General features: G+C 48.6%; 1 protein-coding gene across 4 annotated transcripts in view; it reads right to left on the bottom strand.

Annotated features, from left to right (window-relative positions):
• Positions 1-14982: 14982 nt before the first annotated feature.
• Positions 14983-24639, bottom strand: part of LOC145337676 (cysteine-rich protein 2-like) — an 86999-nt gene continuing 77342 nt past the window's right edge. For 3 of the 4 annotated variants that reach the window (XM_080182498.1, XM_080182497.1, XM_080182496.1), the window contains 2 exons: positions 20552-20633; positions 14983-15535 (listed from right to left, as the gene is read on the bottom strand). In XM_080182498.1, coding sequence (XP_080038624.1) covers positions 20590-20633 — 44 coding nt within the window. In that variant the 3' untranslated portion in view covers positions 14983-15535; positions 20552-20589. Of the gene's footprint in view, positions 15536-20551; positions 20634-24639 lie in introns of those variants that run through there. The other variant, XM_080182499.1, reaches the window with a different exon arrangement.

A 24639-nucleotide genomic window follows, 5' to 3' on the forward strand; every position in this document is an offset into this window, starting at 1 on the left:
GCCGACACCGGGACAGAATACACGTCCCGCCGACACCGGGGGGAGAATACACGTCCCACCGACACCGGGGGGAGAATACACGTCCCACCGACACCGGGACAGAATACACATCCCACCGACACCGGGACAGAATACACGTCCCACCGACACCGGGACAGAATACACGTCCCGCCGACACCGGGGGGAGAATACACGTCCCGCCGACACCGGGACAGAATACACGTCCCGCCGACACCGGGGGGAGAATACACGTCCCACCGACACCGGGGGGAGAATACACGTCCCGCCGACACCGGGGGGAGAATACACGTCCCACCGACACCGGGGGGAGAATACACGTCCCGCCGACACCGGGGGGAGAATACACGTCCCGCCGACACCGGGGGGAGAATACACGTCCCACCGACACCGGGACAGAATACACATCCCACCGACACCGGGACAGAATACACGTCCCACCGACACCGGGACAGAATACACGTCCCGCCGACACCGGGGGGAGAATACACGTCCCACCGACACCGGGGGGAGAATACACGTCCCGCCGACACCGGGGGGAGAATACACGTCCCACCGACACCGGGACAGAATACACGTCCCACCGACACCGGGACAGAATACACGTCCCACCGACACCGGGACAGAATACATGTTGTAGTTTGTATCAGGTGATAAAGAACAAAGAAAATTCCAGCACAGGAACAGGCCCTTCGGCCCCTCCAAGCCTGCACTGACCATGCTGCCCCCGACTGAACTAAAACCCCCTATCCTTACCCCTCGCACCTTAAACCTGTGCCCCTGAGTAATTGACTCTTCCACCCTGGGAAAAAGCTTCTGACTATCCACTCTGTCCATGGCCCTCATAGTCTTGTAGACTTCTATCAGGTCTCCCCTCACCCTCCGTCGCTCCAGTGAGAACAAACCAAGTTTCTCCAACCTCTCCTCAGAGCTAATGCCCTCCATACCAGGCAACATCCTGGTAAATCTTTTCTGTACCCTCTCCAAAGCCTCCATATCCTTCTGGTAGTGTGGTGACCAGAATTAAACACTATATTCCAAGTGTGGCCTCACTAAGGTTCCACAAAGCTGCAACATGATTTGCCAATTTTTAAACTCAATACCCCGGCCGATGAAGGCAAGCATGCTGTATGCCTTCTTGACTACCTTCTCCACCTGCATTGCCACTTTCAGTGACCGGTGTACCTGTACACCCAGATCCCTCTGCCTATCAATGCTCTTAAAGGTTCTGCCATTTACTGTATATTTCCTATCTGTATTAGACCTTCCAGAATACATTACCTCACATTTGTCTGGATTAAACTCCATCTGCCATCTCTCCACCCAAGTCTCCAACTGATCTATATCCTGCTGTATCCTCTGATGGTCCTCATCAGTATCCGCAAATCCACCAACCTTTGTGTCATCCACAAACTTACTATTCAATCCAGTTACATTTTATATAAGAACATAAGAAATAGGAGCAGGAGTAGGCCATCTAGCCCTTCGAGCCTGCCCCGCCATTCAATAAGATCATGGCTGATCTGAAGTGGATCAGTTCCACTTTCCCGCTTTCTCCCCATAACCCTTAATCCCCTGTCTATCAGAAACCTATCAACCTGTGACTTAAATATATTTAGCGAGGTAGCCTCCACCACTTCAACGGGCAGAGAATTCCAGAGATTCACCACCCTTTGCGTGAAGAAGTTCCTCCTCAACTCCGATCTAAACTGCGCACCCCCTTATTTTGAGGCTGTGCCCTCTAGTCCTGCTGTCCTTTCTGAGCGGGAAGAATTTCTCTACCTCTACCCTATCCATCCCCTTCATTATCTTATACATCTCTATAAGATCCCCCCTCATCCTTCTAAACTCCAACGAGTACAGACCCAGTCTATTCAGCCTCTCTTCATAGTTCAACCCCCTCCTCTCCGGTATCAGCCTAGTAAACCTCCTCTGCACTCCCTCTACGGCCAATATATCCTTCCGCAAGTGCGGCGACCAAAACTGCACACAGTACTCCAGCTGCGGTCTCACCAGTGCCCTGTACAGTTGCAGCAAGACCTCCCTGCTTTTATATTCTATCCCCCTCGCTATGAAGGCCAGCATCCCATTCGCCTTCCTGACCACCTGCTGCACCTGCAGACTGGGTTTTTGTGACTCATGCACAAGGACCCCGAGGTCCCTCTGCACCGTACCATGCTGCAGCTTTTCGCCTTTTAAATAGTAATCCCTCCTACTATTATTCCTGCCAAAGTGGATAACCTCACACTTGCTAACATTATACTCCATCTGCCAGGTCCTCACCCACTCGCTCAGCCTATCCAGATCCCTCTGCAGTCTTTCCCCACCCTCCACACAATTTGCTTTTTCCTCCAAATCATTTATACATATTACAAACAGCAAAGGTCCCAGCACTGATCCCTGAGGAACACCACTTGTCACAGCCCTCCATTCAGAAACACACCCTTCCACTGCTACCCTCTGACTTCTTTGACCGAGCCAGTTTTGTATCCACCTTGCCAACTCACCTCTGATGACCAACAAGGGGCATACACACGGTGGGTCGTGCGAGGGCTGCTCTTGGATGTTGCTTCGAGAGTTGCCTAGTGCTTCACGTTGTTAGTGTGCGCTTAAACTGGACCAACTGACAGGCAACACGACAGCTCAGTGACTATCACTGTTTGCTGTGCAGTTACATGGATTTGGGCTGGTGTCTGTGGGAATTTGCACATTCTCCCTGTGCTTGCATGGGTTTTCTCCGGGTGCTCCAGTTTCCTCTCACACCCCAAAAACATGCTCTTAGGTTGATTGGTGTAACAAATTGTCCCTAAATTAGTCTCCCCTCAATCTTCCCCAATAGGCGTAGACAAAGATCATGGGTAGAGGAGGGCACTCATAATGTTAACATGGTGGCGCGGGCTCGTTGAGCCAAAGGGCCTGTTTCCCGTGTTAGAACATAGAACATAGAACACTACAGCACAAACAGGCCCTTCGGCCCACGAGTTGCGCCGATCACATCAACACCTATCTATAACCCCCAATCCCATAAAACCCCATATACTCATCCAGAAGTCTTTTAAAAGACCCCAGCGAGTTCGCCTCCACCACCACTGATGGCAGCCGATTCCATTCACTCACCACCCTCTGAGTGAAAAACTTACCCCTAACATCACTTCTGTACTTTCCTCCCCGCACCTTAAACCTGTGTCCTCTCGTAGCGACCATTTCAACCCGGGGAAATAGCCTCTGAGAATCCACCCTATCCATTCCTCTCAACATTTTATAAACCTCTATCAGGTCGCCTCTCAACCTACGTCTCTCCAGGGAAAAGAGACCCAGTTCCCTCAACCTAACTTCATAAGGCATGCCTCCCAGTCCAGGCAACATCCTTGTAAATCTCCTCTGTACCCTTTCAATAGCTTCCACGTCGTTCCTATAGTGAGGCGACCAGAACTGCGCACAGTACTCCAAATGAGGCCTGACAAGGGTCTTATAAAGTTGCAGCATTACCTCCCGACTCCTAAACTCAATCCCTCGATTAATGAAGGCCAGTACACCATACGCCTTCTTGACCACCTCTTCCAACTGCGAGGCCGATTTAAGAGTCCTGTGGACCTGGACCCCAAGATCCTTCTGCTCTTCAACACTACTAAGACTCCTGCCCTTGATAGTGTACTCGTTCATCCCGTTGGTTCTGCCAAAATGGACGACTACGCATTTATCCGCGTTGAAGTCCATCTGCCACTTCTCCGCCCAGTCCTGCATCCTATTTATGTCCTGCTGCAACTTTTGCCATCCTTCCAGACCATCCACAACACCACCGACCTTCGTGTCATCAGCGAACTTACTTACCCATCCCTCCACTTCCTCATCCAGGTCATTTATGAAAATGACAAACAGCAAGGGTCCTAGAACAGATCCCTGGGGCACTCCACTGGTGACTGACCTCCATTCAGAAAAAGACCCATCCACAACCACTCTCTGCCTTCTGCAGGCAAGTCAGTTCTGGATCCACAAGGCCAAAGGCCCTTGGATCCCATGCCCTCTCACCTTCTCAAGAAGTCTTGCATGGGGGACCTTATCAAACACCTTGCTGAAGTCCATGTAAACCACGTCCACGGCACTTCCTTCGTCAATGTGTTCAGTCACATTATCGAAGAACTCAACTAGGCTCGTAAGGCACGACCTGCCCTTGACAAATCCATGCTGACTATTTCTGATCATGTCAAACCTCTCCAAATGGTCGTAAATCTTGTCCCTCAGAAGCCTTTCCATCAGCTTACCAACCACTGAGGTCAGACTCACCGGTCGGTAATTTCCCGGGCTATCTCTGTTCCCTTTCTTGAAAATAGGGACTACATCCGCAATCCTCCAATCTTCCGGAACCTCTCCCGTCTCCATTGACGACGCAAAGATCATCGCCAGGGGCTCTGCAATCACTTCCCTCGCCTCCCACAGTATCCTGGGGTATATCCCATCTGGTCCCGGCGACTTATCAATCTTGATAGAATTCAAAAGTTCTAACACATCCTCCACCTTAATATCCACAAACTCAATCTTTCCCATCTGCTGCAAATCCGTAGCAAAATCTCCCAGATCAGCTTCCACCGTGAATACTGAGGCAAAGTACTCATTAAGCACCTCTGCCATTTCTTCTGGTTCCACACAGACCTTTCCCCCTTCACCATTTATAGGTCCTATCCCTTCTCTTCTCATCCTTTTACCTTTCACATATTTATAAAAGGCCTTGGGATTCTCCTTAATCTTACCCGCCAAGGTCTTCTCATGACCCCTTCTGGCTCTCCTAATTTCCCTTTTAAGCTCCTTTCTACAGTCCTTATACTCCTCAAGATCCTTAACCTCTCCTAGTTCCCTGAACCTCTTGTACACCTTCCCTTTCCTCCTGACTAGGTTCAACACAGCCTTCATGCACCACGGCTCCTTTGACCTACCAAAACCCCCTTGTCTCATCGGAACGTTGTCACGCATAGCTCCAGACAAACATTCCTTGAATATCCGCCACCTTCCTTCGGTACTTTTCCCTAAGAACGCCTCCTTCCAGTTTATTTGTCCAAGTAACTTCCTGACTTCTTCGTATCTCCCCTTACTCCAGACAAACACCTTCCTAGCCTGCCTGATCCTATCTCGTTCCAATGCAATTGTGAAGGAGATAGAATTATGGTCACCATTCCCAAGATGCTCCCCTACCGAGAGATCTATCACCTGTCCTGGTTCATTCGCCAGTACCAGGTCAAGTACAGCCTCTCCCCTCGTAGGCTCATCCACATACTGTGTCAGGAAACCTTCCTGAACACACCTAACAAACTCCTCCCCATCCAAACCCCTTACCCTAGGGATATTCCAGTCGATGTTTGGGAAATTGAAGTCTCCCATCACGACAACTCTGTTATTAATACATTTCTCCAGAATCTGTTTCCCTATCTGCACTTCAACTTCCCTGTCACTATTGGGTGGCCTATAGAATACACCCAGCAAAGTTTTTGACCCTTTGCTGTTTGTAACTTCCACCCACAGAGACTCTGTAGACAGTCCCTCCACGGCATCCTCTTTCTCTGCAGCCATGACACTGTCCCTGATCAACAGTGCCACTCCACCGCCCCTTCTGCCACCCTCCCTGTCCTTCCTGAAGCATCTGAAACCTGGCACCTGAAGTACCCAGTCCTGTCCCTGAGACATCCAAGTCTCTGTAATGGCCACCACATCACATTCCCAAGCAGCAATCCACGCCCTAAGCTCATCTACCTTATTCACTACACTCCTGGCGTTAAAATAGATACACTTCAGCCCCTCAGTCTGGGCATTTCCCTTCTCCACCCCCTGTCTAACCTCCCCCCATACTGCCTGCGGTCCTCCCCTACCTGGGAGCTAACCTCCTCCGTCCCAGTCTCCCCATCACAATTCCCTTCCCCCATCCTTTCTAGTTTAAAGTCCCCCCGGTAGCCTTAGCCAGTCTTCCCACCAAGATATTAGTCCCCCTGGTATTTAAGTGCCACCCATCCTTACTGTACAGGTCCCACCTACCCCTAAAGAGGTCCCAGTGATCTAGGAACCGAAATCCCTGCCCTCTACACCAGTCCCTCAGCCACGCATTCACCCTCCACCTCATTTCATTTCTTCCCTCATTCTCCCGTGGCACAGACAGCAATCCTGAAATTACTACCTTCACTTTTCTCTTCCTCAGCTGCCTACCCAGTTCTCTATAGTCCCTTTTCACGATTGCCTCCCTCTTCTTGCCTACGTCAGTAGTACCTATATGTACTACAACCTCTGGTTCCTCACCCTCCCCTTTCAGGATGTCTGGGACACGCCCAGAGACATCCCGAATCCCAGCCCCAGGGAGACAAACCACCATCCGCGACTCCCTTCTACGTCCACAAAAACGCCTGTCCGCGCCCCTCACTGTGGAGTCCCCTATTAACACTACCTTTCTGCTCTCTTTTTTGATTTTTCGACTCACTGGCTCAGCTTCAGAGACCTGGCCACCGCTTCCTCCCTCAGATGAGCTGTCCCCCGTAGTAGTACTCAGGCCAGAGTAGTCCCCTCCGGTCTAATTTATAGTAGGTGAAAAAAAAAACTTGACCCGAGTGCCCTCGCAACTACTTCCGGGGTCAAACCGGAGTCAAACTTAAATCAAGCAAAAAAAAAACCCCACTAAACTCACTAAAAACAAAGTTTTTAAAAGAAAGAAAAAGTCGCGGTACTCACCCACAAGCTCTCCACTCATAAATCGCAGCCTCTCTTCAGTGCTCCCACGGAACAATGAGTGTTGTGTTGATCTTTGTTCTTTATTCCATGCGACTTCACCTTCTGCACCAGTCTGCCAGGAGGTACCTTGTCAAAGGTCTTACTGAAGTCCATGTAGACAACATCCACTGCCCTACCCTCATCAATCACCTTCATCACTTCCTCAAAGAATTTGATCAAGTTCGCGAGACACCTTCACAAAACCATGTGGAACTGATCCACTTCAGATCAGCCATGATCTTATTGAATTGTGGGGCAGGCTCGAGGGGCTAGATGGCCTACTCCTGCTCCTATTTCTTATGTTCTTATGTTTCAAGCAGGAAGAATAGAGGGAAATATGTCAGCACAAGTGGCAGAGTTAGTGGTCTTGACCCAGGCTTTTACTGAGGTGGCGGGGAGAAGGGTCAATATTTACACCGACAGTAGATATGCATTTGGCATTGTACATGACTATATGACCGTTTGGGGCAGAAGGGGATTTGTTACAACGGGGTGGGGGGGGGACACTCCAGTCAAGTATGGACAGATAATCAAAGCCTTATTGGATGCCAGTGAGCTCCTATTGGAAGCTGCTGTATTGAACATAAGAACATAATAGGAGCAGGAGTAGGCCATCTAGCCCTTCGAGCCTGCCCCGCCATTCAATAAGATCATGGCTGATCTGTCGTGGCTCAGTTCCACTTTCCCGCCCTCTCCCCATAACCCATAATCCTCTCTCTTATCAAGAACCCATCAACCCGCTTCTTAAAAATATTTAGCGAGGCAGCCTCCACCACTTCAACGGGCAGAGAATTCCAGAGATTCACCACCCTTTGAGTGAAGAAGTTCCTCCTCAACTCCGTTCTAAACCGCCCCCCCTTTATCTTGAGGCTGTGCCCCCTAGTCCTACTATCTTTTTTGAGCGGGAAGAGTCTCTCCACCTCTATCCTATCCATCCCATTCAACATCTTATACGTCTCAATGAGATCTCCCCTCATTCTTCTAAACTCTAACGAGTACAAGCCTAGTTTATTCAGCCTCTCCTCATAGCTCAACCCCCTCAACTCCGGCATCAGCCTAGTAAACCTCCTCTGCACTCCCTCCAAGGCCAAAATATCCTTGCGTAAGTACGGCACCCAAAACTGCACACAGTACTCCAGCTGCGGCCTCACCAATGCCCTATACAGCTGCAGCAAGACCTCCCTACTTTTATATTCAATCCCCCTCGCTATGAAGGCCAGCATCCCATTCGCCTTCCTGACCACCTGCTGCACCTGCAAGCTGGGTTTTTGCAACTCATGCACAAGGACCCCGAGGTCCCTCTGCACCGTCGCCTGCTGCAGTTTTTCGCCACGTAAGTAATAGTCCTTCCTACCATTATTCCTACCAAAGTGGACCACCTCACACTTGCCAACATTAAATTCCATTTGCCAGTTCCTGGCCCATTCGCCCAGCCTATCTAGATCCTTCTGCAGACTCTCCACACCCTCCGCACAATTTGCCGTTCCCCCAATCTTGGTGTCATCAGCAAATTTCAACACCATACACTCGGTTCCCCCCTCCAGATCATCTATATAAATGGTAAATAGCTGAGGCCCCAGCACCGACCCCTGGGGCACTCCACTAGTCACCATCCGCCAATCCGAATAGCACCCATTGACCCCCACTCTCTGCCTCCTATTTGACAGCCAATCCTCTATCCACGCTAAACTTGACTGGAGTCCCCCCCCCACCCCGTTGTAACAAATCCCCTTCTGCCCCAAACGGTCATATAGTCATGTACAATTCCAAATGCATATCTACTGTCGGTGTAAATATTGAAAGTAAAGGCACACCAAAAAGAATCAGATAAGCAAACCCCTGAATTGTATATTTTTAAGGGAAACCAGGCAGCTGACAAAGCGGCACAATCAGCTTTAGAAACAGGAGCAGGGCAAACCATGTCGGCCACCTCAAATGAAGCTGAGTCCTCGATAGACATCTCACAGCTACTGCTGACACGCAAGGTGGGAAGTTCAAGGGGCTACACCTGACGAAAAGGGTGTATGGAAACTAAACGATAGAGTTTTAGTGCCAGAATGGTACCCCCAGCGGGCAGCAAGGTTATGGTGAAGATGTCATCCAGAAAGCCTGGGTTTTCTCCCAAATGGAATGGCCCCTATGAGGTTATAATCAGTGACGATACTTGTGCCGGCGTAGACAAGGCAAGCGTGTCTGGAAACATTGGACTCAGTTGAAAGATTATACCAGCACCAATTGCAAAAAATTATGTAATGTTCTCAATTCACAGATACGGGAGACAGTTCACCTCCAAGCAGGCCGACTGGGTTCGCGGGAACTTGTGCGCGGCCGACCGGGTTCGCGGGAACTTGCGCGCGGCCGACCGGGTTCGCGGGAACTTGCGCGCGGCCGACCGGGTTCGCGGGAACTTGCGCGCGGCCGACCGGGTTCGCGGGAACTTGCGCGCGGCCGACCGGGTTCGCGGGAACTTGCGCGCGGCCGACCGGGTTCGCGGGAACTTGCGCGCGGCCGACCGGGTTCGCGGGAACTTGCGCGCGGCCGACCGGGTTCGCGCGAACTTGCGCGCGGCCGACCGGGTTCGCAGGAACTTGCGCGCGGGCGACCGGGTTCGCGGGAACTTGCGCGCGGCCGACCGGGTTCGCGGGAACTTGCGCACGGGGGCGATAAAGCTTTGAACCATTGTATAACAGTCGCGTGGGATATAATTAAGTGATAGGGTGATTCTTTTGCTGCTTCTCACAACCCTCACCCTGCCAGTTACAGAGGGAAAGTATAGATAGAATTGTGTAGACTTGGGGACAGAGCATCACCAGCATTTCTGTAACAATGACTCTATTGTAACCTTCCAACACATGGAATAGGCCCCTGAGAGGTAATCCATAGGGATCACTGCGCAGGATTCCTTAACCGTATCATGTTGTCAACTCTGTTGGAGGGGTCGAGGTGATCGGGGTCTCCCACACAATGTAACTTGGTGTAACTGGAATTTCCGGTGTTTAGCTGAGGAACCGGGATGGACCTGTGCCCGGTGACAGCAGAGGGCTCGGGGGAATGAGTACATCAACATGAGATCTGGCTGATCCAAGTGGTCATTGCACCAACCCTTTAAAATTGGATCCCCTCATATGAACACTTTTGTGTATATGTCTCACTTGTATACAAATTTGAGTAAGTGCTGGCTCTGCTCACACATTCCCACAGATGGAGGTGGGGGGCGGGGGGGGGGGAATCCTTTATTCCCTATCCCTTTGTCAACTCTGGAAATGGTAGAATGGATTTTAAATCAGGATGGGATAAGGAAAATGACATTTAAAACCCCATCAGACACCACTATGCAAGGTACATTCAATGTCAGCGACAGTGACACTGGTTTGGCGTTATGAGGTGGAGGGCGCACTCTACCACCTTGAAGAACCATTACCAGTCTAGCTATAATAGATCAGACTCTCCTCCCCACTTTGTTATGAAAAACCAACCAAGGGGATCTATCTGCTTGGTATGAAACAGAACTGTACCTGTTGGCCACAGGTACTGTACTCAGCAGGTTAATGTCACCAGTGGCACCTGGGCTTTGGAGCAACAACTTACAATCCATTGCCCCAGAGCCGATGTCCCAGTCAACCTCTCCTCTGCTTCTGTGAGCAGTATGACTGCATATAATGGTCCCTATTTTGTCTGTAAACAATGCCTACCCGTGGCTTCTATGGGATTGGGCAGGATCATGTTATTTAGCCAATGTAGGGCCCTATTTTCACCATTACACTGATTTATGGGACCACCCGAGATACACCTGCTCAGGGCTAAGCGAGCCATTAGTGAGACAACACAGTTCTTCGTGATAGCCTACTCACTTTGTGGGACAGCAAAAGTAGCACAGGAACTGATACGTACGACCTCGACCTTGGAGAGGATTGCAAATGAAACTAGAGATGGGTTCAAGGAAGTAAGCACAGCCATCTCTGAGGTTGTAGCTCTCCGGACCGTTGCTTTACAGAACTTATTGGCTCTCAATTATGTGCTAGCCTCCCAAGGAGGGAGGTGTCCTTAGCTGGCTCTGAATGCTGTATGTATATTCTCCGAAGCATCTGGAATATAACTCGTTTGGCAGATCATATCAAATGAGTAGCAAATACAATACAAGATGCGGGGAGCCAATATCATAATTATAACCCTTCGGGATGGCTGGGGCAATGGTTCGGGTCATGGGGATCATACCTGATGCATGGGTAGATTGTACTAATTGTCATTGTTACTGCTTGTTGTGTTTGTATGGCATTATTGAACACATTGTAAAACGGTAAGAGCCTGGATTATGCTGAGTGCAACTGTACAGGCAGAAGGGGCAGACTTCCTGATGAAGGAGGTAGGTTCATATGTTGGTAACGTTTGGCTCTGAATTGGTCATGGGGCCATGCTTAGACCTGGCCCCAACCAAAAGGGGGGATTGAAGTAGGGAAAGGGTTAGTGAATTTAATGCATTTTGTATCTAGCATATGTCAAAACATAACCTTTCCTCATGGCTGATCTCCTCGAGCTTATACTGCCCCTGGCATCAATATAAATGATTTATTCATGTTTTCCTTACTTGTTCATGTCTTTCATTCTTTAACTTTCATTTCTATAAAGGCAGATAGTCAAATGTGAATGTTATTTTGCAGACATTGCAAATCTTACCTGTTTGTGTTAACTGAACATCGTTAAAGAGCTGCAGATGGTAGATTGTGATACCGGCTTTTTAATAGGAAGAGTCCCAATGGGACAGTCATAATCGCCCAAGTAACTTCAAGGAAGGAGATGCTGAGGGTGCCGGAAGCGCTGTGCGTCATGATCGGATCGAAGGTTATATCGTGACTGCAGCTGCCAGATGGACTGAGAGTCCTGGCTGAATCGGGAGTTTGTGTCATGACCAAAGTAGGAAGACCTGCCGTCCTAACCAGAATCAGGAGTTTGCATCGTGATTGATACTGGGACTCATGATGTATAAATACCCACTTGTATTTGTGTTCAATGAGAAGCCTAGTAAACCACTGTTTAAACTAGGTTTCTCCCAAAAGCTTTTCAATTAAAACCTACTGTATTTTAACTACTAACAGTCTCAGAGGTGTCTTTTACTTACAACAATCCGTAACCCCCACAGCTTGCCTGGACTTGCAAAATCTCACTAACTTCCCGTCTGGAAACAGTACACATCTTTTTAATCTGTGCTTAATGCTCTCTCCACTCACACTCTGTACCTTTAAGACTTGATTAGCTGTAAAGACTCACAGTATAATCATTATTCATGTAAGTTGAGTTTGTGTCTTTACATGCCCTGTTTATGATCAGAACTCCCACCCACCTGATGAAGGAACAGCCAGTTCCGAAAGCTAGTGGTATTTGTTACCAAATAAACCTGTTGGATTTTAACCTGGTGTGAGACTTCTTACTGTGTTTACCCCAGTCCAACGCCGGCATCTCCACATCATCACCTTCCCTGTAGTCAGTGAGGATACAAAGGTTTCTCTCAAGACCCCAGCAATTTCTTCCCTCCCCTTTCTCAGTATTCTGGGGTATATCCCATCAGGCTCTGGGGTCTTGTTTACCTCAATGTTTCTCAAGAACCCCAATACCACCACCTTTTTAATCTCAACATGACTCAAACTATCTACACATCCTTTCCCAGACTCATCATTCACCAAGTCTTTCTCTCTGGTGAACATTGACACAAAGTACTCATTTAATACCTCGCCCATTTCCTCTGGCCCCACGCATGGATTCCCTCCCTTGTCCTCGAGTGGCCAACCCTCTCCCTGGCTACCTTCTTGCTCTTTATACGTGCATATTCAATCCCAGTATTCTCACTGGATGAGAATACAATATTTCCCGTCATTATCACTAGGTAAGAACACACAATTTGCTGTTGCTACATCAGAGGGGAAGAGAGGGCATGAAATGGCTTTGGCTGGTAGGATTAAGGAAAATCCAAAGGCATTTTATTCCTGTATTAGGAGCAAGAGAGTAGCTAGAGGGAAAATTGGTCCTCTTAGGGACAAAAGTGGGGAGTTATGTATTGAGTCGGAGGGAATGGGGAGGCTCCTGAATGAATACTTTGCGTCGGTATTCACGAAGGAGAGGGGTTCGGAATCGTGCAGTCTCTTGGAGGGAGCTGAGGATCAGTTGCAGGAAATATCTATTACAAGGGAGGAAGTGCTAGGGCTTTTAGGTAGCGTAAGGACGGATAAAGCTCCGGGGCCTGATGGTATTTATCCCAGGCTGCTTAGGGAGGTGAAAGATGAAATTGCTGGGCCTCTGGCGCAAATCTTTGTCTCTTCATTGGACACAGGTGAGGTCCCAGAAGACTGGAGGGTAGCTAATGTGGTACCGCTGTTCAAAAAAGGTAGTAGGGATAACCCTGGAAATTATAGACCGGTGAGTTTGACATCGGTGGTAGGGAAATTAATGGAAAAAATACTTAGGGGTAGGATGTATGAGCATTTGGAGCGTTGCGATCTGACTAGGGATACGCAACATGGCTTTGTTAGAGGGAGGTCTTGCCTTACGAATCTTGTGGAATTCTTTGAGGAGGTGACAAAAACGGTTGACGATGGGAGAGCCGTTGATGTCATCTATATGGATTTCAGAAAGGCGTTTGACAAAGTCCCTCATGGTAGGCTGGTAGAAAAGGTTAAGGCGCATGGGATACGAGGTCAGGTAGCTAGGTGGATTGAGAACTGGCTGGGTAATAGGAGACAGAGGGTAGTTGTGGAGGGGACCTTTTCGGGCTGGAGGCCAGTGACCAGTGGTGTGCCGCAGGGCTCAGTACTGGGACCTCTCCTCTTTGTAGTATACATAAATGACTTGGAAGAGAGCGTAGGTGGTGTGATCAGCAAGTTTGCGGATGACACCGAGATGGCAGGGTTGGCAGATACTGAGGTGGAATGTCAGGTGATACAGCAGGATATAGATAGGTTGGTACATTGGGCAGATAGGTGGCAGATGGAATTTAATCCTGACAAATGCGAGGTGATGCATTTTGGAAGGAATAATGCAGAGAGGAGCTATGTGATAAAAGGTAGACAGATTAGGAGTATAGAAATACAGAGGGACCTGAGAATGCAGGTTCACAAATCCATGAAGGTTGCGACACAAGTGGAGAATGTTGTTAGGAAGGCTTATGGAATGCTAGCCTTTATAGGAAGGGGTATAGAGTATAAAAGCTGCCGCCTAATGCTTCTGTTGTATAGAACGTTGGTTAGACCGCATTTGGAGTACTGCGTCCAGTTCTGGTCACCTTACTACCGGAAGGACGTGGAGTCTCTGGAAAGGGTGCAGAGGAGGTTTACCAGGATGTTGCCTGGAATGGAGGGGCTGGGTTACGAGGAAAGGTTGGAGAAACTGGGACTTTTCTCCTTGGAAAGGTGGAGATTGAGGGGGGGACATGATAGAGGTATATAAGATACTGAAGGGAATAGATAGAGTCAATAGTGAGAGACTGTTCCCTAGACTGGGTACAAACACGAGAGGCCATGATTTAAGGGTGAGGGGGGAGAGGTATAATTTGGACCTGAGAGGAAGGTTCTTTACGCAGAGAATTGTGGGGGTATGGAACGCGCTACCGAGTAGGGTGGTGGAGGTAGGAACGTTGGACTCGTTTAAGGTTCAGTTAGACAGACACGAGTGAAACGAGGATGGAGGGTTATAGTAGGGGCTATTAAATAAGGTCAGAACCTCGGGAGACACTGGAAATGCAGATTTGTAAATTAACGTCTTTGTCTTTTTATTCCGCAGGTGGAGGTCCACCTCGTTGTCAAACGAGGGGCACGCACACGGTGGGTCGTGCGTGGGCTGCTCTTGGAGGTTCCGGGAGTGGCCTAGACGGGCACCGCAACAGCTCGGTGACTAGCACTGCTAGCTGTGCAGATACATGGATTTGGGCCTGTGTCTGTGGGAGTTTGTGCATTCTCCCTGTGGTTGCGTGGGTTTCCTCCGGGCGCTCCGGTTTCCTCCCACACCCCAAAGATGTGCTCTTAGGCTGACTGGTTTTACCAAATTGACACTATTCTCCCCTGACTCTGGCTAAGTTAGGGGTTCCAGTCGTAGACACGCAGGGTAAAATAGGTGTAGGGTGATGCTGGGGTGTGGGCTCGTTGGGCCGAAGGGCCTGTTTCCCATGCTGGGTTGTTCTTTGTTCTAATATACCCTGGCCTGTCTGCGGAGGAGAAACATACAATGATGCAGACCTTTATTAGAAAAGTGTTGAAATGTTTAGTCATGTTTTCAATTGTCAAAATAGGAACATTCAAGAATTTAGAATCATATTCTTGAAATCTTCATTGCCAGCCAGAGCCTAAGAAGCTTAGCCTTTAGCGAGAAGGAGCTATTTGATTACAGTGAGCAAGCACACAAAATGCAGTTGGAGCAATCTGACTAGGGTATAACACAGGGAAAGGAACTGAATGGGATACAATACAGCTACAGGCTACAGAATGGTGTACATTACAGTGAGAAGGAACTGAATGGGAGACAATACAGCGAGACGCTACAGAATGGTGTACGTTACAGTGAGAAGGAACTGATTAATATATAATACAATCACTTGGAATATCCACATCAGAAACACATTGTTGGAGATACAGGGCAATTGTGTAACATATTCAGGGTCAATAAACAATGCACAAAGTTTCAATAAAACTAAAAGTTATCCAAGATGAATCAGTAATTTAAACCTTGCTGGAATGTGCATTTTCCCATCAGGTGTTTGAGTGTGAAGGCAGGAATTCAGTGAGTGGGGCTTCTGTGGAAAAATCAGACAGAAAGTTTAAAGCAGAGAAAACATTGTTGACTGATCAGTAACTAAGCAGGCCACTAATATTAATTCCTCAACTGCAAGTGCAGGTCACAAGCTGCTATTCTGTGGCTTGTGATTCACTTTGCTGCTTCCTTTTAACCACGTGCAAGGCACAAGTCAGGAATATGATAGAATACTCTGCCCTTATTTCAGGCTTTAACACCAACAACACCCAAGAACATAAACAGCATCAAGACATTTGCCCCTGTTAATGGACTCAACATTCACTTCCTCCACTATTGATGCAGTGTACCTGCATTGTATATTTTCTACAAATTCTATTGCTGTATCTCACCATGAACTGTCATCGAAAGTGAATGGGAACAGTATCGCTTCCAGATCAGTCACCACCCTGCCTCAGAACGACACTGTCTTTTCTTCATTGCAGGTGGATCAAAGTCCTGGTATGCCCCGCCAAACAGGTGTGCAGGAATACCATTACACACAGATTGCTGAACTGAGTGAAAAAGATTCACCAAAGCTGCCTAAAGCAATTAGGATGGACAATAAATACAGGTGTTACCAAGGTAACCACATCCCTGAGATCAACAGTAAGAATAACTTGTATTTATAACGTGCTTTGGGAAAGAGAATGAACGATGAGAGAGAGGTGAGAAGGACGAGGGAGTGGGTTTAGGGTTGGGGAGAAGTCTGGACTAGGGAGACGGCTGAGGAGTTTATAAGGATTATTCTAGAGAGAGTCAAGGAGTAATGGCTCAGTTTGACACAGAGCTAGATAGGAAACACTTTTATGAGAGAAAAGTTTCGTTTGCGATTGAGTGGCCAAAAGGCTGATGGTTATAGAAATCTGAGCTAGTGTACAACATCTCAGACAGTCAATGCAATCCCCACTCAAGTCCGAGAGTTTACACCAAACGCACACAGAGTGTGGGAGCTCACTCTGAAAGGGTCAGCAAGAACAGCAGGGCAAAAACAGAGAGAGAAAGAGAGAAATGGAGAGTATTCCCACTGGGTAAGAATATACAATTTCCTGTATTGATAGGAATTGGCAAGAATCACAACCAGTCTCCACCAGCAGTGGACCAGATGTGAGGCTTTGCCAGGAGGAATCAGGAACCACTGAAACACTCAGGTGGTCTTGGGAATAGAGCCAGGTAGTGCTCACCGTGCACCATAATCATCCCAAGGCAGTGCGGCCTGAATGGGGGGGCAGGGGGGTGGGGGAGCAGAGCCTGTGGGGTGTAGCCATGATGGGGGAGGGAATGGGAACCCTGCGGGGAGGGGGGCAATTGCAGGGGAAGGAGGGAACTCTGCTGGGGGGACGATTGCGGAGGGAGGGCTATCTGCAAGGGTGGTGATCGGGGAGTCCCAATGTTCAGGGGTGGGTGAATGTCCATGGAGGGGTGTGATTGGTTGTTTGGGTGGGTGGGGGGGGGGGGGGGGGGGGTGGTTGGACAGGACATTGTCCAGTGCAGAGAGATCAGTGCGCCTCTGCAACGGCATCCTAGAGCTCAGCTGCCAGCTCCCCATGGTAAGCTCAAGCTTCACTCCCCTCTCCATCTGCTGCAGAGAATCACTGTCACTCTTTTGCACTATGTGCCATAAGATTACAACTTGCAGTTCACTAAAAACACTGGCACAATTCTCTCCCGTTTACTTGCTTGTTCAGCACTTGGAACTTTTTTTGGAAGATCGTACGCCAAGTCTTTCAGGGTTTTCTGAATCCTTGTGGAGCGGTGTAACTCCACCGTCTGGGATACTTCCACAGGACTGTTTCAAGCGGTTATGGATAGGCACATGGAGCACACCAGAATGACAGGGAGTGAGATAGCTTGATCTTGGGTTCGGACATTGCTGAGCACAACATCGAAGGCCAAAGGGCCTGTGCTGTGCTTCACTGGACGTTAAGAAAGAGGGTGTGTTGGAACTTTTAAATTGCATCAAGATGGATAAGTCGCCAGGACTGGATGGGATGTACCCCAGGTTACTGTGGGAGGCGAGAGAAGTGATTGCAGAGTCCCTGGAGATGATCTTTGCGTCATCGATGGAGACGGGACAGGTTCCGGAGGTTTGGAGGATTGCGGATGTGGTTCCTATTTTCAAGAAAGGGAAGAGGGATAGCCCGGGAAATTACCGACCAGTGAGTCTGACCTCAGTGGTTGGTAAGTTGGTGGAGAGGATTCTGAGGGACAAGATTTATGAGCATTTAGAGAAGTTTAGAATGATCAGAAATAGTCAGCACGGCTTTGTCAAGGGCAGGTCGTGCCTTACGAGCCTAGTTGAGTTCTTTGAAAATGTGACTGAACACATTGACGAAGGCAGAGCGGTGGACGTGGTTTACATGGACTTCAGCAAGGCGTTTGATAAGGTCCCCCATGCAAGACTTCTTGAAAAAGTGAGGGGGCATGGGGTCCAAGGGGCTTTGGCCTTGTGGATCCAGAACTGGCTTGCCTGCAGAAGGCAGAGAGTGGTTGTGGATGGGTCTTTTTCTGCATGGAGGTCGGTCACCAGTGGAGTGCCCCAGGGATCTGTTCTAGGACCCTTGCTGTTTGTCATTTTCATAAATGACCTGGATAAGAAATAGGAGCAGGAGTAGGCCATCTAGCCCCTCGAGCCTGCCCCGCCATTCAAAAAGATCATGGCTGATCTGTCGTGTTTCAGTTCCACTTTCCCGCTTTCTCCCCATAACCCTTAATCCCCTTGCCTATCAAAAACCTATAAACCTGCGTCTTAAAAATATTTAGCGAGGCAGCCTCCACCACTTCAACGGGCAGAGAATTCCAGAGATGAGGAAGTGGAGGAATGGATTAGTAAGTTTGCCAATGACACGAAGGTTGGTGGTGTTGTGGATAGTCTGGAGGGATCTCAGAAGTTGCAGCGGGACATAGATAGGATGCAAGACTGGGTGGAGAAGTGGCAAATGGACTTCAACGCAGATAAATATGTAGTGGTCCATTTTGGCAGGACCAGTGGAATGAAGGAGTACAATATCAAGGGTAGGACTCTTAGCAGCGTGGAAGATCAGAAGGACCTTGGGGTCCACATCCACAGGACTCTTAAATCGGCCTCGCAGGTGGAGGATGTGGTCAAGAAGGCGTATGGTGTACTGGCCTTCATTAATCGAGGGATTGGGTTTAGAAGTCAGGAGGTAATGAAGACCTTGTCAGACCTCACTTGGAGTACTGTGCACAGTTCTGGTTGCCTCACTACAGGAAGGATATGGAAGCTATTGAGAGGGTGCAGAGGAGATTTATAAGGATGTTGCCTGGATTGGGAGGCATGCCTTATGAAGATAGGTTGAGGGAGCTAGGTCTCTTCTCCCTGGAGAGACGAAGGTTGAGAGGCGACCTGATAGAGGTTTATAACATGTTGACAGGTATAGATAGGGTGGATTCCCGGAGGCTATTTCCCAGGGCTGAAATGGTCGCTACGAGAGGACACAGGTTTAAGGTGCTGGGAAGCAAGTACAGAGGAGATGTCAGGGGTAAGTTTTTCACTGAGAGGGTGGTGAGTGAGTGGAATCGGCTGCTGTCGGTGGTGGTAGGGGCGAACTCGCTGGGGTCTTTTAAAAGACTTCTGGATGAGTACATGGGGTTTAATGGGATTGAGAGTTATAGATAGGCCTGGTAGGTATGGATATGATCAGCGCAACTGGTGGGCCGAAGGGTCTGTTTGTGCTGTAGCGTTCTATGTTCTAATGCATTGAGTTCATCAGGGAGGGGTGTGTTGTGCCGTCCACCCTGGAAGCCCTGATGAACCTGTATCTGAGGATTTTACGCGCCTTCATCTTGTGGCCTGTTATATCTTGTAGACCTTGCCATAGTTGACAGGAATCTGTGTGGCTAGCCTGGGACTCTAGCTTGGTCCGGTTCTGTCTTTTGACATCTTTGATGGATCTCCTTAGATCGTATCTGGCTTTCTTGTATATATCAGGGTCGCCTGACTTTAATGCCTCAGACCTGGACTTCAGCAAGCAGTGGATATCCCCGTTCATCCATGGTTTCCGGTTGGGGAACACACACATTTGCTTCTTTGGCATACAGTCTTCTACACACTTCCTAATGCAGTCTGTTACTATAGTGGTGTACTCGGTCAGGCTGGTCACAGAGTTTTTAAATACTGACCAGTCCACTGACTCCAAGCAGTTCCATAGGAGATTGTCCAATTCCTCACACCAACATTGAACGACTTGCTTTGACTGATTCTCCTGCTTCAGTTTTTGCTTGTAAGCCGGGAGCAGGATCACAGCCTTGTGGTCTGATTTACCAAAGGGTAGGCGGTGATAGGGCGGTAGGCATGTTTGGTGTTTGTGTAGCAGTGGTTGAGTTTGTTTAGGCCTCTGGTGGAACAGGAGATGTATTGGTGATAACTTGGTAGTACGTTTGAGCTTGGCCTGATTGAAGTTCCTGGCCACGATGAACAAGGTTTTGGGGCGTTCCGTCTCAAGGTTATTCGTAGTGGTGTATATTCGTAATGGCATATTCCTGTTCCTACTTTCTACTGCAGCAATAGCCAAGCTGGTGACAGCTCGGGTGCCTCAGCTTCCCAGGAGGAGAAATGGAAGAGTGAATATGCTATTGTGGTCAGGAATTCCATAGTTAGAGGTTTCTGTGGCCATACATGTGACTCCAGGATAGTATATTGCCTCCCTGCTGCCAGACTCCAGGGTGTCCAGAGCAGCTGCAGAACACTCTTTGGGGCAAGGTCAAATAGCCAGTTGCCATGGTGCATAAAGTGGTTGGAGTCCAGATGACGAACATCCTGGAGGGTGGTGGAGGCAGCTTTGAGTGAAGTGTCTGAAACAGAATTGGACTGCATTCTGAAAGAGCGAATGTGCAAGGGTAAGGTAGAATGCTCCTTCAGTGAGCCAGTGCTGATCTATGGCACTGTAAAGATTCTCTGATCCTGCCAATTGCTAGCCCATGTTCCAAAGCTAAGCTAATTCTCCATTCCCATTTACCTGAGTACACTCACAGGCTGTGTGAGAAAACATTTGCTTACCGGAGAGGAGGGCATCCTGCATTGGTGGATTAAGTGAATTAGTCATTGTAAATGTAGCAGCCAACATTGCCGATGTTCACACCTGCAAACAAGACAAATAACTGCTCAAATAAAGCATCAGAGACAGCAATGATGGAGGAGGCGGGAGGCACACAAGAGAGCCTGCAGAGCTCATCAGGGGATCATGAACCAACACATGGAACGCGGGGGAATGGATGGTTAACGGGCACAGTCTCTGAGTGCAGTGTGATGGATAGCGTTATAGAGTCAGAGAGGTTTACAGCATGGAACAGGCCCTACAGCCCAACTTGGTCATGCTGTCCTTTTTTATTTAAAACCCCTAAGCTAATCCCAATGACCCGCATTTGGCCCATATCCCTCTATACCCATCTTACCCATGTAACTGTCTAAATGCTTTTTAAAAGGTAAAATTGTACCTGCCTTTATACTACCTCTGGCAGCTTGTTCCAGACGTGCACCATCCTCTGTGAGAAAAAATGGCCTCTCTCGACACTTTTGTATCTCTCCCCTCTCACCTTAAACCTATGCCCTCTAGTTTTAGACTCCCCTACCTTTGGGGAAAGATATTGACTATCTAGCTGATCTGTGCCCCTCAGTATTTTATAGAACATAGAACATTACAGCGCAGTACAGACCCTTCGGCCCTCGATGTTGCGCCGACCAGTGGAACCAATCTAATGACTCTCTAACCTAACCTATTCCAATGTTATCCATATGCCTATCCACTGACCATTTGAATGCCCTTAAAGTTGGCGAGTCCACAACTGCTGCAGGCAGGGCATTCCACGCCCTTACTACCCTCTGAGTAAAGATAAAGTACAGAGCTCTATAAGGTCACCCCTCAGCCTCCTATGCTCCAGGGGAAAAAGTCCCAGTCTATCCAGCCTCGCCTTATAACTCGAACCATCAAGTCCTGGCAGCATCCTAGTAAATCTTTTCTGCACTCCTTCTAGTTTAACAATATCTTGATTTGAATGCAGATTACAGGGTCAATGGCAGGGTTTTGGGGAATGTGGAGAAACAGAGAGATCTTGGGGTTCATATCCACAGATCTCTGAACGTTGCCACTCAAGTGGATAGAGCCATGAAGAAGGCTTATAGCGTGTTAGCGTTTATTAACAGGGGGTTTGAGTTTAAGAGCCGTGGGGTTATGCTGCAATTATACAGGACCTTGGTGAGACCACATTTGGAATATTGTGTTCAGTTCTGGTCACCTCACTATAAGAAGGATGTGGAAGCTTTGGAGAGAGTGCAGAGGAGATTTACCAGGATGCTGCCGGGTTTGGAGGGTAGGCCTTATGGGGAAAGGTTGAGGGAGCTGGGGCTTTTCTCTTTAGAGCGGAGGAGGATGAGAGGCGACTTAATAGAGGTTTATAAGACTCGAGGAATTGAGTTTAGGAGTCGGGAGATAATGCTGTAGCTGTATAAGACCCTGGTCAGACCCCACTTGGAATACTGTGCGCAGTTCTGGTCACCTCATTACAGGAAGAATGTGGAAGCCATTGAAAGGGTGCAGAGGAGATTTACAAGGATTTTGCCTGGATTGGGAGGCATGCCTTGTGAGGATAGGTTGAGAGAGCTCGATGTTTTCTCCTTGGAGAGACGAAGGATGAGAGAGGACCTGATAGAGGTGTATAAGATGATGAGAGGTATTGATCAGGTGGACTCTTAGAGGCTTTTCTCCAGGGTTGAAATGGTCACTATGAGAGGATACAGGTTTAAGGTGCTGGGGAGTAGGTACGGAGGAGATGTCAGGGGTAAGTTTTTCACTCAGAGGGTGGTGGGTGAGTGGAATTGGCTGCTGTCGGTGGTGGTGGAGGCAAATTCGTTAGGGTCTTTTAAGAGACTTCTGGATGAGTATATGGGATTTAATAGGATTGAGGGTTACAGGCAAGCCTAGTAGGCAGCGATGTGATTGGCGCAACTTGTGAGCCGAGGAGCCTGTTTGTGCTGTAGTTTTTCTTTGATTCTATGATTCTATAAGATGGTGAGAGGGATTGATAGAGTGGACGTGCAGAGGCTATTTCCTTGGGTGGATGTAGCTGTTACTAGGGGGCATAACTATAAGGTTCATGGTGGGAGATATAGGAGGGATGTCCGAGGTAGATTCTTCACTCAGAGTGGTTGGGGTGTGGAATACACTGCCTGCTGTGATAGTGGAGTCGGACACTTTAGGAACTTTCAAGCGGTTATTGGATAGGCACATGGAGCACTCCAGAATGATAGGGAGTGGGATAGACTGATCTTGGGATTGGACATAGCTTGGCACAACATTAAGGGCCTGTACTGTGCTGTACTGTTCTACGTTCTATATTCTATCCTTTCTATAATAAGGTGACCAGAACCGTACACACTATTCCAAGTGTGGCCTTACCAATGTCTTTTACAACTTCAACAGGATGTCCCAACTCCTATATTCAATGTTCTGACCAATGAAATCAAGCATGCCGAATGCCTTCTTCACCACTCTGTCCACCTGTGACTCCACTTTCAAGCAGCTATGAACCTGTACCCCTAGATCTCTTTGTTCTATCACTCTCCCCAGTGCCCTACCATTAACTGAGTAAGTTCTGTCCTAGTTCAATCTACCAAAATGCATCACCTCACATGAATTAAACTCCATCTGCCATTCGTCAGCTCACTGGCCCAATTGATCAAGATCCTGGTGCAATCCGAGATAACTTTCTTCACTGTCACTATCTTGGTGTCATCTGCAAACTTACTAACCATGCCTCCTATATTCTCATCCAAATCATTAATATAAATAACAAATAACAGTGGGCCCAGCCCTGATCCCTGAGGCACACCGCTGGTCACAGGCCTCCAGTTTGAAAAACAACCCTCTACAACCACCCTCTGGCTTCCGTCAAGAAGCCAATTTTATATCTATTTAGATACCTCATCCTGGATCCCGTCAGATTTAACTTTATGCAACAACCTACTATGTGGTACCTTGTCAAAGGCCTTGCTAAAGTCTATGTAGACAACATCAACTGCACTGCCCTCATCTACCTTCTTGGTTACCCCTTCAAAAACTCAATCAAATTTGGGAGACATGATTTTCCGCTCACAAAACCATGCTGAATGTCTCTAATCAGTGTGATGGTTAATGGGCACAGCCTGAGTGCAGGGTGAAGGTTAATGGGCACAGCCTGAGTGCAGGGTGATGGTTAATGGGCACAGCCTGAGTGCAGGGAGATGGTTAATGGGCACAGTCTGGGTGCAGGGTGATGGTTAATGGTCACAGCCTGAGTGCAGGGTGATGGTTAATGGGCACAGTCTGAGTGCAGGGTGATGGTTAATGGGCACAGTCTGAGTGCAGGGTGATGGTTAATGGGCACAGCCTGAGTGCAGGGTGATGGTTAATGGTCACAGTTTGAGTGCAGGGTGATGGTTATTGGGCACAGCCTGAGTGTAGGGTGATGGATGGTTAATGGGCACAGTCTGAGTGCAGGGTGATGGTTATTGGGCACAGCCTGAGTGTAGGGTGATGGATGGTTAATGGGCACAGTCTGAGTGCAGGGTGATGGTTAATGGGCACAGTCTGAGTGTAGGGTGATGGTTAATGGGCACAGTCTGAGGGCAGGGTGATGGTTATTGGGCACAGTCTGAGTGCAGGGTGATGGTTATTGGGCACAGTCTGAGTGCAGGGTGATGGTTATTGGGCACAGTTTGAGTGCAGGGTGATGGTTAATGGTCACAGTCTGAGTGCAGGGTGATGGTTAATGGGCACAGTCTGAGTGCAGGGTGATGGTTAATGGGCACAGTCTGAGTGCAGGGTGATGGTTAATGGGCACAGTCTGAGTGCAGGGTGATGGTTAATGGGCACAGTCTGAGTGCAGGGTGATGGTTAATGGGCACAGTCTGAGTGCAGGGTGATGGTTAATGGGCACAGTCTGAGTGCAGGGTGATGGTTAATGGGCACAGTCTGAGTGCAGGGTGATGGTTAATGGGCACAGTCTGAGTGCAGGGTGATGGTTAATGGGCACAGTCTGAGTGCAGGGTGATGGTTATTGGGCTCAGTCTGAGTGCAGGGTGATGGTTATTGGGCACAGTTTGAGTGCAGG

Source organism: Carcharhinus amblyrhynchos, unplaced genomic scaffold (assembly GCF_965287045.1).
Source record: "Carcharhinus amblyrhynchos unplaced genomic scaffold, sCarAmb.v2.hapA scaffold_58, whole genome shotgun sequence".
NCBI lineage: Eukaryota > Metazoa > Chordata > Chondrichthyes > Carcharhiniformes > Carcharhinidae > Carcharhinus > Carcharhinus amblyrhynchos.